This window comes from Sardina pilchardus, chromosome 17, assembly GCF_963854185.1.
Source record: "Sardina pilchardus chromosome 17, fSarPil1.1, whole genome shotgun sequence".
Lineage (NCBI taxonomy): Eukaryota > Metazoa > Chordata > Actinopteri > Clupeiformes > Clupeidae > Sardina > Sardina pilchardus.
This window is the reverse complement of record NC_085010.1, coordinates 16,013,757-16,026,706: the sequence shown is the minus strand read 5'-3', so window position 1 is coordinate 16,026,706 and position 12,950 is coordinate 16,013,757. Positions and strand designations below refer to the sequence as shown.

The window sequence follows — 12,950 nt, the reverse complement described above, 5'->3', positions numbered from 1 at the left end:
TCCCCCTATTAGACGTTCTCTGGTACTAGTCATGGGTTTCATCGGGTCCCTTTCCACAGGTGGGTTAATCAAGCAGCAGTCTGCATTCAGAATCTAGATTTTCTACACCTGTGGAAAGGGACCTGATGAAACCCATGAATAGAAGGGAGCTGGGTTTGGGAGGTACTCGAAAGAGGCCAGGTTTGAGGTACTACTGTAGAAAGAGGCCAGGTTTGAGGTACTACTATAGAAAGAGGCCTGGATTGAGGTACTACTATAGAAAGAGGCCTGGATTGAGGTACTACTATAGAAAGAGGCCTGGATTAAGGTACAAGAAGGGAGCCTGGTTTGGGAGGTGTTCAGATCTGGCCCCACCACTTACATATCAACACATTAAATAAACCAAACACGTGTTGGGGTACTGCCACTATCAAAAAATCTAATTTGATTTTAATTTGATTTGTTTATGGCTGGGGTTGTGTTTCATAAGGTAAAACGATGACAGTGTGTCTGTATGTCAAATAGAAAGCTCACGTACATATTTCTAGCCTTCCTGCAATACTGTAGTCTTTGAATCAAATGTGTAGAGGTTTGTGAGATCATGACATTATTGATCGTCGTCAAACATGTAGGTTATTATTAACTATAGGCTACTGGGTGCACTTGTTTAAGGTCTCCAGGGAAATGATGAATGAGGCACTGGTAAGAGTCTCCCCCCTCCTCATGAGTGCATGTAGTCAGACTGATCACAGATCACATCTGTACAGATTCATCCTGACTGAAGTACAGTATGTGACCTGAAACTTGACTTCCAAGCTCCTGAAGCAACTTGCTGATTGGCTGGTACAGCTCATGTGTCTGTGGGAGGCTGTATGTTTATTTGTAACTTCCGGAGTCAGTGACTGTGGTGTTTATGGTGCTCACATACAGAATGGACGGACCAAAAGACCATGAGGAGTAATTTACTGAATTCAGAATTCATGTATTAGATTAGAGTGACTGTATGTTTATTGCACACATCTTATGCCTATATGATAAAGAACCCAAACATCACCTTTCAGCAAGAGGAATGGACTGAGGTATATCATGATGTCAGCAGAACATCTTGAGATACATAGTACCCAATGACTAATTTGTATGATATGTCGCCCCCTTGTGGTTGGTAATGGACAGGGCCAGGATTTAAGAAATGAGTGCAAGATAAACAGCTCTGGCACAAATGTACAACATTTATGTTTATGTAAATTCATTAAAGGGATATTCCACCATTTGGGGAATTAAGCTTAATTGCCCAAATGGTGGAATATCCCTTTAAGGAGACACTTCTATCCAAAGCGACTTACAAACAATGAGGAATTAACATTCAGATGAACAAAGGCATCAGGATAAGAGTTCCTATTACAAAATATTACATCTATGGCAGTGTGAATCTTCCTGACTATCACAACCACTGTTATGCAGCAATGTAACCTGGGTGAACCGAGACGAGCCTGACAGTAAATGCAGGGCTGATAGACAGGAAATTATCTGTGCCTGAAATGATCAAATACATTCAAAAACAATATAGAGAATAGCCTTTCTTGACATCGTACATGGCCGAGCTCAAGCCTGATTTCAGGCACCACGCCTGAACTCTATCAGACGTGTACAGTACATTTGAATTTGCTTACAGTTCATCTGGGTTCACCCTGGCTAGCAGCAATGGCCACTCTTCTACAGCAGGAGAGAGACATTCAGGACCCTAATCTGAGTGATGTGCAAGATGCAGTGATGAGCACTAAACAGGTCTTCCCACTAAACATTAGACATTTGGACGTGCAGATCATGTCTTTATTGTCCGTCTGTCGGTCCAAGACCAGTCCTGGATGACTGCACGACGTGCAAACTAGGTTTGCTATTTGGAAGTCTAACCATGACCGCTTTTGAGCGTCAATAGGACTAGGTAACCTGTTTTGGATGTTATACCGGTTATAACGGTGGCCCCTGAGTGTGTGTGTGTGTGGTATCAGAGTTTGGCTGGTGGTGGTAAGTCTTGGTAGAGTGTGTGTGTGTGTGTGTGTGAGAGAGTATGTGTGTGTGTATGTGTGTGTGTGTGTGGTATCAGAGTTTGGCTGCTGGTGGTGAGTCCTGGTAAAGGTGTTTCTGGAGGAAGAGGAGGATCTTCTCCCATGAGTCCTCCTGGGCGTGTGCATGAGGCACCTTCTGACCCCCCCACAGCATCAACACTGCAATCCAACAGACAGACAGATTATGAAGTGTGTGTGTGTGTGTGTGTGTGTGTGTGTGTGTGTGTGTGTGAATGTGTGTGTGTGTGTGTGTTGCATATCTACCAACGCTCCTATTTCCCCGGGATTTCTTCTTCAGGGTAAGGTCATCTCTTGATACCCTCCCCTTTAGTTATTTCTCAACTCTATTCATTTGTATGTTTGTCAGACATTTCCCAAGTTACATTTCCCAAATACAAATCAGTCACTTTATTGCTAGTTACTTTAACTGATTTGACATAAAAACTGGTAACCAAAGCCCTGAGTCAGGGAGAGTGTACTCTTGCGAGCTGAATAGCTGAATGCTTGTGAGCTGGCTAGCTAGCTGTTGTCAAATTGTTAGGGAAGAAGTGTAGTGATTTAATTCACACCCGAGTGTCTACTGTATCAGTTGTTCTTGTGTGTTGTTGATACTACACACATACGCTACTAGTACACACATACTGTAGGCTACTCTGTGTCCTCAGAGCCACAACCAACTGAATGCAGCTGAAGTTTTGGAGGTAGCTGGTGGATTGTGCATAAAGTGGCATTGTGTGTGCGTGTGCGTGTGTGTGTGTGTGTGTGTGTGTGTTCTCCCTCTTGTGTTACATGATGAGGTGTGCTATTGATAGTTGATAAAATTGTTGTCATGGATATGAGGTGTGTGTGTGTGTGTGTGTGTGTGTGTGTGTGTGTGTGTGTGTGTGTGTGTGTAAATGGATGTGTGCTGTACATACCCTTTTCCCTAGTGTGTTGAGTGACGAAATTGCTGAAGCGCACGTGAGGTGTGTATGGCGGCTCAATCAGGTGACCTGCTTCTGGATATGACAACACCGTCAGGAGGTGGCGGTTCCCCGCCCGCTCCATCATCTGCTCTATCTGTGTACACACACACACACACACACACACACACACACACACACACACACACACACACACACACGCACACACACACACACACACAAAAGATTATGTCAATCTTTGTTACAAGATGGTCTTTGCCCGACACTAAAAAAAGAACAGACACATACACAAAACACACACACACACACACACACACACACACTCCAGTATCAAGATCAGATATTTACTCAGTGTTCCATTCCTGAGGGGTATTCCAAGCACGTTGTTCAGTGACAAAACTGGGTAAGTTAACTCAGAGTAAGTGGTAAACCTCCTAATAGAAGAGCTGCATGGCTTCATCATCCTCACAAACCAATACAATAGGGCCCTCGTTGTAGGAGGTTTACCACTTACTCTGAGTTAACTTACCCAGGTTTGTCACTAAACTACTACATACCTGGAATACCCCCGGTTATTCTGGTTCTAATCGAGGACTAAACAGTTCCTATATTTTAATGAGTCCTCTCTCAAATAACAATACGTCTTAAGAGACTATCATCATGAGTGAAGCACTCGGACGAAAACATTTGTACGTGAAAGAAAAAGTGTTTGTGTGTCACTGTGTGTGACTACCTGTGTATGTGTGAGGGAAAGAGATACAAGAAGAGAAACACACACACACACACACACACACACACACACACACAGAGACAGAGAAAGAGAGGGAGAGACAGTCAAGGAAAGAGATAGAGGAAACGAGAGACAGAGAAACAGAAAGAGAAAACGAGAGAGAATGATTGCTTTCAGAAAGAGCAGCAGGTTGACTCACGTCTTCAGTGGACTCCACGACAGCCCAGTTCTGGTCATCCTGACCAATCACAATCAGAAGAGGACACTTTATCCGGCCAACCTGCACACACACACACACACACACACACACACACACACACACACACAAACGATAGATAGTCAGACACACAAATTCACAAAATGCACTCACACAGGCACTTTTATATAGGTTTTATATTGCTCTCTCAATCAATCAATCTGAACTATGCTACCTGAATATTCTTAATAAGAGACAGGTACAGAGATACAAGTGTCACCTTGCTGACCTACACAAAAACAGCATCACAAAGATGATGTTCACACACGCCCATCAAGCATATGAGGTGGAGCTACTCAAACGGTGTCCAACACACACACACACACACACACACACACACACACACACACACACACACACACACACACACACACACACACACACACACACACACACACACACACACACACACACACACACACACACACACAGAGCTCTGGAAAAAGTTGAGACATTTTTCTGTTGTTATCCTACGGTTGCAAGGTGCCATTCAAATCAGCTGACTATCGTTTTTAAATGTGCAGTGGTCGATTAATTTTGAATATGACAACTTTTGAATGTTACTCAGAAATCGTAGATCAGAAAAATGTGCTGTGGTCTTTTTTGTTTTTTTTTCCAGAGCTGTATATGTATCATGCACTCAAACGTGCGCGCGCACACACACACACACACACATGTACACGCACGCGCACACAAACAAACAAGCACTTACATCCACTTTACGGTCTGGCTCAGTTGGAATGGGTATAATGGTATCTTTCCCGATGACATGATTATTCTCATCAACACGTGCCTTTGCAAGGTTCCTGCACACACACACACACACACACACACACACACACACAGTACAAACAAGCAAAACTTACATCCACTTTATGGTCTGGCTCAGAAGGAATTGGCAGAATGGAATCTTTGCCGATCACATGATTATTCTCATCAATGCGCCACTTTGCTACGTTCCTGCAGACACACGCACATGAACACACGCATTGGCCATGACAACGAAAATGTTCTATTGCTGTGTCTTGAAAAGTCACTGAAGAGACACACACACACACGGCACTCACCGGTTCATCTGCTGCAGTATCTCGACATAAGGCTTGTTGAGTGGGTAAAGATGCGTACCACTAATACACACACAACACCGGGGCTGAAACACACATCATTAATATGACTGAATAGTACCTTTGACATAGTAAAAATATATATATATACATTTTACCTTCATATCTGTGTCAACAGGTAAATGTAAATGTGACCTATTAACTTGTTTTACTGAATGATATAACAAAAATCTCTCCTTAGAATCAAACACGTACTGTGTCCATGTTGAACAATTGTACTTACGACTGTATGAAATGCATTTGAGAAAATAAACTCATAGCGGAGTGTGTGTGTGTGTGTGTATGTGTGTATGTGTGTGTGTGTGTTTGTGACAGAGCGAGTGTTTACGTGCATGCATGTCGGGGGTCTTGCTACTATCCATACGTCATATCACATATGCCTTTCTTTTACTCTAAACTTTACGCTCAAGTTAGAGACAGACAGACAGACAGAGAGAGAGAGCAAGAGAGAGAGAGACAGACAGAGAGAGAGAGATAGAGAGAGAGAGACAGAGAGAGAGAGAGCGAGAAAGAGAGACAGACAGACATGGACTCACCCGTGCGGTTTTAGAGTACGCTGCTAGAGTGAAGGTAACAGCAGTCCCAAAGGACAGACCGAGCACAGCTACTCTGTCTGCACACACCTGAGGATGGGTCTGCAGAAGGTGATACGCCAACTACACACACACACACACACACACACACACACACACACACACACACACACACACACACACACACACACACACACACACACACACACACACACACACACACACACACACACACACACAAAAACATTGTTACATACACACACACTCTCACAACATTCTTCTCTTTTTGTCTAACTCACTCAAGACTAACTCACTCCCACAGACAACCACCCAACTAAAAAATGTGTGCAGACACATGTGCCTTATTCAGTGAGTGTGAGTGTGTGAATGAGAACCAACTTTCGGATGACAATAAAAAGGCCCCAAATGTAGCCAGTTTTAAATCTAGACTTAAGACCAAACGGTTGCTTTCTGCTAACTGCACTCAGTTCTGTATCTGTCTTTTAATTATTCCATTTCGTGTTTTCTTGTTAATTATTCTATATTCTTTATTTTTTAGCCCATCTACTGTATGCTTTTATCTGCTATTACGGTTTTGTTTATGTAAAGCACATTAAATGACCTCTGTGTATGAAATGCGCTATATTAATAAACTTTATTAATTGACTTGAAAGGCCACAAAAGTGCATGGGAGAAGGCTGCTATGCAAATGCAGTCCATTCAGCATTTACCACTGTGTTGAATGGAGGCTAACAACTCAGCTAAAGCAACATGTGCACGTGTGAACTATGCCACGATTATGTGAATATGGGTGAAAGGTTACAGGCTGGACTTTGTCCAAGTCAGCTTTACAACACACACACACACACACACACACACACACACACACAGTACCTCAAAGTATCCGGTCTGAACTTCAGACGGCTGCTGCTCGTCCGCACTGAGGTATTCCAGCGCCAAGGCAACGAAGCCATGTGACGCCAGGAGGGCCGCCCGGTACTCCACCAGACCTCCTCCCCCTCCCCACATGTCCAGCACTGCAGGGAAGGGCCCTGGGCCTGCACACACACACACACACACACACACACACACACACATTTAAACACACATTTAAACACATAAGTGACCACCATAGAGTAGACTGTGTTTACATGGACTTAAATCCCTATTATAAGGCTTATCCCAGATTCTATCATATTCGGAATGCTGTTTACATGAACACAGATAGACCTGATTATTAACCCTGTACGGTTGCCAACAATACAGATGTATTAGCACAGGATATGGTGTTCACATGAACACAGAGAAACCTGGATATTAATATTCCTGTATACATGATGGGTATTAGTATCCCGGTTAACTACAATAACATTCTATGTACAGTACCCTCCAGAATTATTGGCACCCTTGGTAAAAGTTGACTAAAAATAGGTCTAAAAAATAATCTTTAGGTGATTTATTGTACTCCCACAATGAAAACAATGAGGAAAAATACACCCTGCAAGGGAAGCAAATTTATTCTGAGAAAAAGGAAAATCTCATAAAGAAATAAATGTTTTTAATAAAAACACGTCACTCACAATTATTGGCACCCCTACTTGTAATACCTTCTTAAACCTCCCTTTGTCAATAAAACAGCATGTAATATTCTTCTCTGACACCCCATAAAGATTGAGAATACAAAGTAAGGGATTTAAGACCATTCATCTTTACAAAACCTCCCCAGATCGTCCAGATTGCTAGGTCCACACTTGTGCATTCTTCTCGTTGACTCATCCCACTGTTTTTCTATGGAGTTTAGATCAGGGGACTGCTATGGCAATGTCTGAAGCTTGATTTTGTGTTCAGTAAACCATATTTGTTTTGATCTGTGCATTTGTTTTGGTTCATTGACCTGATGAATGATCCAGTCATGACCAACTTTTAGGGCCTTGGCAGAGATTGTTTGATTTCCTTTGAAAATGTTCAGGTTTTTCTTGGTGTTCATGATGCCATGCACCTTAATTAGGTTCCCAAGGCCTTTGGGAATTAAAACAGCCCCACAATAGCACAGCCCCTCCACCATAATTCTGATTAGGCATGGGGTTCTTTTTAGTATAGTCATTCTTCTATGTACGCCAAAGACACCTTAAGTGTTTTTAGCAAAAGAGCATAATTTTAATTTTCATCTGACAATAGACCACACTCCCAGACATGTCATGGTACCATTCAGTAACTCCTGCCATTTACATTGTTCATTAAATTACTCTACTGGCTTTAACCTGACATGCTAAATAAATAATCTATTAGGAGTGAGGTCACTTTTGAAGATTTTTGGGGGGGACTTGGTGACCCCAAGATGATAGCTTTGTCTGTAACTCTCAACAGTGGTTCTTATGGATTTTTTTGCCTATCATACCATCCTCCATACTGTGCGTGGGAGCAAAATAGCCATGGGTCTTTGTCCAAGCATGTTTGCAACATTTCCAGATGATTAGAACCTTTTAGTCATCATTTTAACTGGAAATATAGGCATTTTCAACAAAATACCTAGTTTCCATAGACATTCTCTTACTTACAAATGTCAACACAATTTCTTTTTATTTCAATTTAGTGTATTCTCTTGTCTCTCCAATGTTGAAAAATGACCAGAGGATTTAGCCTCTGAGTGACTTCATTTTCATACCATAGTGAAAAAGAACGTCATGAACTACTTCTGAAAGCTCACAGACACTCTGATTTACTTTAAAACGTTGCATTTACATAGGAAAATGCTCCTGTTAAATGTTGTACATCATATGTTTCAGGGGTGCCAATAATTGTGAGCAAGCTGTTTTTGTTAAAAATATTTATTTCTTTATGAGATTTTCCTTTTTCTCAGAATAAATTTGCTTGCCTTGCAGGGTATATTTTTCCTCATTGTTTTCATTGTGGGAGTACAATAAATCACCTAAAGATTATTTTTTATACCTATTTTTAGTCAACTTTTATCAAGGGTGCCAATAATTCTGGAGGGTACTGTATGTAGCCAGCCGCAGTCCGGTATAAGGTGTATGATTATGGCTGTGGTAGCATAGTGTCTAAGGAGCAGGGCTAGCATGCAGTAGCCTGAAATGTTGCGGGTTCAATTCTCGGCTTCCACTTAACCCCCAAGTTGCTCTAGGGACAAGGGCCCTTGCCATATCACATACAGTATGGAGGCCGCTTTGGATAAAAGGTTCTGCTAAATGAACAAATGCAAATGCAGATGGTACACAGTATCCTGGTTTCCCCATAAGCAAAGGGCATTATCCAGGGTGCACAGAAACAGAAGAACAATGTGCCCGATGTTTGATAACAAAACCACCCCGAATTTGAACTGGACACAACCCTAAACGTATTTAAACTTTTTGCCACTGATCATGCATTTTTCGCCGAGATAGAGCCCTTCATTTTTTTTCAAGATTTGGAAATAGAAAACCATGTACAAAGGCTTTGAACATTTCTCAAACCTAAAGCCCTTATCTGATGATTTATTATCTTTCCTCTAATCTGGCATGTGTTACAGGACCCCCACACCATCAGCCTCAAGAAGAGTTTCTTCCCTGAAACAACTCTGAGCATGTTGTATGTGTATGTGTTTGTGTGTGTGTGAGTGTGTGTGTGTGTGTGTGTGTGTGTGTGTGTGTGTGTGTGTGTGTGTGTGTGTATATGAGAGAGAGAGAGAGAGAGAGAGAAACTGACACGGGGAGATTGTACCTGGTGGTATGAAGAGAGTGCCTTTGACCCCTTGTTCCCTGACGTCCACACGCTGCACACCTGGCGTCAGGTACCATCTCTCCGTGACAACCGTGGCCAAGGCGTCCTTTTCAGAGAACCCCTGGGTCATGTGACCTTTGAACACTGATACTATCAGCACCATTGGTGACAGAACGTTTTTCTTTCGCAACCTGAAAAAGAAGAGATAGTTGTAGTATCACCTAATCAGAAAGGAAATGATGATGTAGGCTGAATGACGGCTGGTATATGCATACAGTGCATTTTCAGGCCCTCACAAGCTTTCCACATTTAACGTTTAGGACTCGTCTTAAAATAGATAAAATTATATTTTTTTCTCTTTTTCAGACCCTTAGTTTTGTCACTTGCAGCTGAGCTCTGGTGCGTCCTAGTTATACCAATGGTCTTTGGGCAGTTGAGCTCTGGTGCATCCTAGTTATACCAATGGTCTTTGGGCAGCTGAGCTCTGGTGCATCCTAGTTATACCAATGGTCTTTGGGCAGTTGAGCTCTGGTGCGTCCTAGTTATACCAATGGTCTTTGGGCAGCTGAGCTCTGGTGCATCCTAATTATACCAATGGTCTTTGGGCAGTGGAGCTCTGGTGCATCCTAATTATACCAATGGTCTTTGGGAAGCGTCCACAACTAGACTAAGAGCCCACCTGTGCCTAACTGAATTGGACATCACAAGGAAATAAAAGGAACCCACCTATTGTGGGGTCTTACGCTCACAGGTAAATGTGTATATTATTGAGGCTGAACAATTTAGGAAAACTGTGATTTTTCTGACTGAAAACGTGTTTTTTTGCTTTGCCATTGATTGTGGAGCATTGTGTGAACATGTGAATAATGTAAGGGTATCAAATGTAACAGATCTGCCTATTTCTAAGCCACCTGAGTCCGTGTCTGCTACCAGGAATAGGTTGCAAACTCCAAAGAAGGCCCATGGGTTCAACTCCAACATAGGTCCCACCTCTACTGGCATCCTCCATAACTATGAGAAAAGGGGGGGAAGTGAATATAGTCAGCAAACTACCGAAACTCCTAAAAGGACCATGAAGACAATATATGTATATATTTTTAAAGTTTCTGACCAGAAATATTCTCATGCGCACCAGAAATGTCTGTGTGCTGGCTTTGATATTTTCTTGTAATATCAAAGCAAATTTATTTCTGAGTAAAAGGAAAATCTAATGAAGAAAAACATATTTTGAACAAAAACACATTGCTCACAATTATTGGCACCCCTGAAAAATCTTATGAACAAAATCTAACAGAAGCATTTTCCTATCTAACTTATTCAAGTAAAAAGACATGATGTCTGATGAAGGGCTAGGGGCCCGAAACGTTACGTCGTGGTGACTATTAAAGAACACTGAGGAGCATTATCTGGTGTGCGGACTTCCTGTTCTTTTTAACTTTTGCTCATCTGTCCAGCACCCAGTGTTTTATCTTTTTGGATGTGCGTGCGGTACTCCTTTTGCAACTTATTCAAGTAAATCAGAGTCTGTGAACTTTCAGAAGTAGTTCATGACGTTCTTTTTCATTACGGTATATATGAAAATAAAGTCACTCAGAAGCTAAATCCTCTAGTAATTTTTCAACAAGAGAAGACAAGAGAATACACTAAATTTAAATAAAAGGAAAGTGTGTTGATATTTGTAAGTAAGAAAATGTCTATGGAAACTAGGTATTTTGTTGAAAATGTCTATATTTACAGTTAAAATGATGATTTTAATCATCTGGAAATGTGACAAACATGCTTGGACAAAGACCCATGGTTATCTTGCCCCCACGTACAGTATGAAGGATAAAAAAATCCATAAGAACCACTGTAGGAGGGTTACAAAGCTCCCCAAAACAATCTTCAAAAGTGACCTCACTACTAAATGGCAGGAGTTACTGAATGGTACCATAACATTGTCTGGGAGTGTGGTCTATTGTCAGATGAAATGAAAATTGCGCTCTTTGGCTAAAAACACTTTAGGTGTGTTTGGCGTACAGTACATAGAAGAATGACTATACTGAAATGAATCCCATGCCTAATGAGAATTATGGCGGAGGGGCTGTGCTATTGTGGGGCTGTTTTAATTCCGAAAGGCCTTTGGAACCTAATTAAAGTGCATGGTATCATGAACACCAAGAAAAACCTGAACATTTTCAAAGGAAGTGAGGAAATCTCTGCCAAGGCCCTAAACGTTGGTCATGATTGGATCATTCATCAGGTCAATGAACCAACATAAATGTCCAGAATCAAAACAAATATGGTTTACGGCGCACAAAATCAAGCCACAGACATTGCCATTGCAGTCCCCTGATCTAAACTCCATAGAAAAACAGTGGGGTGAGTCAAAGAGGAGAATGCAGTGTGGACCTAGGAATCTGCTATCTGGGGAGGTTTTGTAAAGACAAATAGTCTTAAAAATCCCTTACCTTGTATTCTCCATCTTTATGGGGTGTCAGAGAAGAACATTACAAACTGTTTTATTGGCAAAGGGAGGTTTAAGAAGGTATTACAAGTTGGGGTGCCAATAATTGTGAGCGACGTGTTTTTGTTTCATTCATATTTATTTCTTTATGAGATTTTCCTTTTTCTCAAAACAATTTGCTTCCCCTGTTGGATTTTTCCTCATTTTGTTTCATTGAAAAATTACAATAAATCATCAACAGATATTTTTTTATATACCTGTTTTAGTCAACTTTACCAATAATTCTGGACGGTACAGGCCTACTGTACCTGTATGAAATATCCTATCTAGCTATTAAATGCTGAAACGGCTTGCCATACCAGGCTGTCAACATCTAACCCTGTACATGACGCCTCTGGTGCTTGACAGGAAGTAGGCTATGTCATTGTAACTTAATGTAAACGTTTTCAGTTATCCTACCTGTAACTGTTCCATTCTCGTCGCTGGTATAATGGCCAAACGCCTCCCAGTAATCGTTATCCTCGGAGTGATGTAAGGAATGGAGCGTTACCTCTTGTTTTGGGTGTAAATTTCTCACAACTATCTGAAACTTTTCATCCACCAGCCCCCGGGTAGGTTGCAGCGACAGCACGGGACACACGGCCATTGAGCTAGCGGACCTACCAAGACTTACATCAGCAAAAACATTCATCTCTCTGTTTCTCTGGGATGAAATTACATTTTCTAAGACACCTCAACGCAGACTTTACAGGTTTTACACAATCAGAATTCCGCCAAGGATTGCAGTGTTGTGTCTCTCTTACGTAAATGACGCACATGGTCAAAGTGCTGTAGTAGCCAATCGCAACATGGTCAGGAACTTTTTTGAGCCAAACGTGACTCCAAGTCCGTCCCACTTCGCACTCGACTAAATGGATAACCATGCTGAAATAACTTGACAATTACATATTATAAAAGTGCATTAGGCTAGTTTTCTCCTTTGGAAATTAACATATGGGATACTAATAGGAGTTTACATTCTGGATGTGTGGCAGATGACCGCCTTTCACTACAGCAAAGAGAACGTCCATCCTGGCCCAGTGATCAAAAACGAAATTGACATTCTTCTCTCCTTTATATGCCCCCAGTAAAGAGGCAGACCCTCCTGCTTCCTCAACCAAATGCTTACTCTGTTTG

At 41.7% G+C, this 12,950-nt stretch overlaps 1 protein-coding gene across 2 annotated transcripts; it reads right to left on the bottom strand.

Moving 5' to 3' along the window:
- Positions 1–970: 970 nt before the first annotated feature.
- LOC134061752 (acyl-coenzyme A thioesterase 5-like) lies at positions 971–12,625 on the bottom strand. 2 transcript variants are annotated; one of them, XM_062517514.1, is made up of 10 exons: positions 12,234–12,625; positions 10,240–10,339; positions 9,329–9,519; positions 6,506–6,669; positions 5,615–5,734; positions 5,022–5,104; positions 4,667–4,760; positions 3,898–3,978; positions 2,963–3,104; positions 971–2,204 (listed from the first exon to the last, which is right to left on the bottom strand). In XM_062517514.1, exons 1-10 carry the CDS (start codon positions 12,463–12,465, stop codon positions 2,080–2,082), a joined length of 1,332 nt encoding a protein of 443 aa, XP_062373498.1. In that variant the 5' UTR covers positions 12,466–12,625; the 3' UTR covers positions 971–2,079. The 2 variants fall into 2 exon arrangements, with proteins under 2 accessions (XP_062373498.1, XP_062373497.1); XM_062517513.1 differs by lacking the exon at positions 4,667–4,760 and adding an exon at positions 4,821–4,914 and having other exon boundaries at positions 12,234–12,623.
- Between the last annotated feature and the right edge of the window lie 325 nt (positions 12,626–12,950).

Excerpts from the sequence above, each read along its gene's own strand:
- LOC134061752 (XM_062517514.1), bottom strand. The coding sequence starts at position 12,465 with ATGAATGTTTTTGCTGATGTAAGTCTTGGTAGGTCCGCTAGCTCAATG. Across the intron at positions 9,520-10,239 it reads GGTAGCAGACACGGACTCAG|GTTGCGAAAGAAAAACGTTC; the intron begins GTGGCTTAGAAA and ends CTTCTTTTTCAG. Across the intron at positions 6,670-9,328 it reads CACTCTCTTCATACCACCAG|GCCCAGGGCCCTTCCCTGCA; the intron begins GTACAATCTCCC and ends GTGTGTGTGCAG.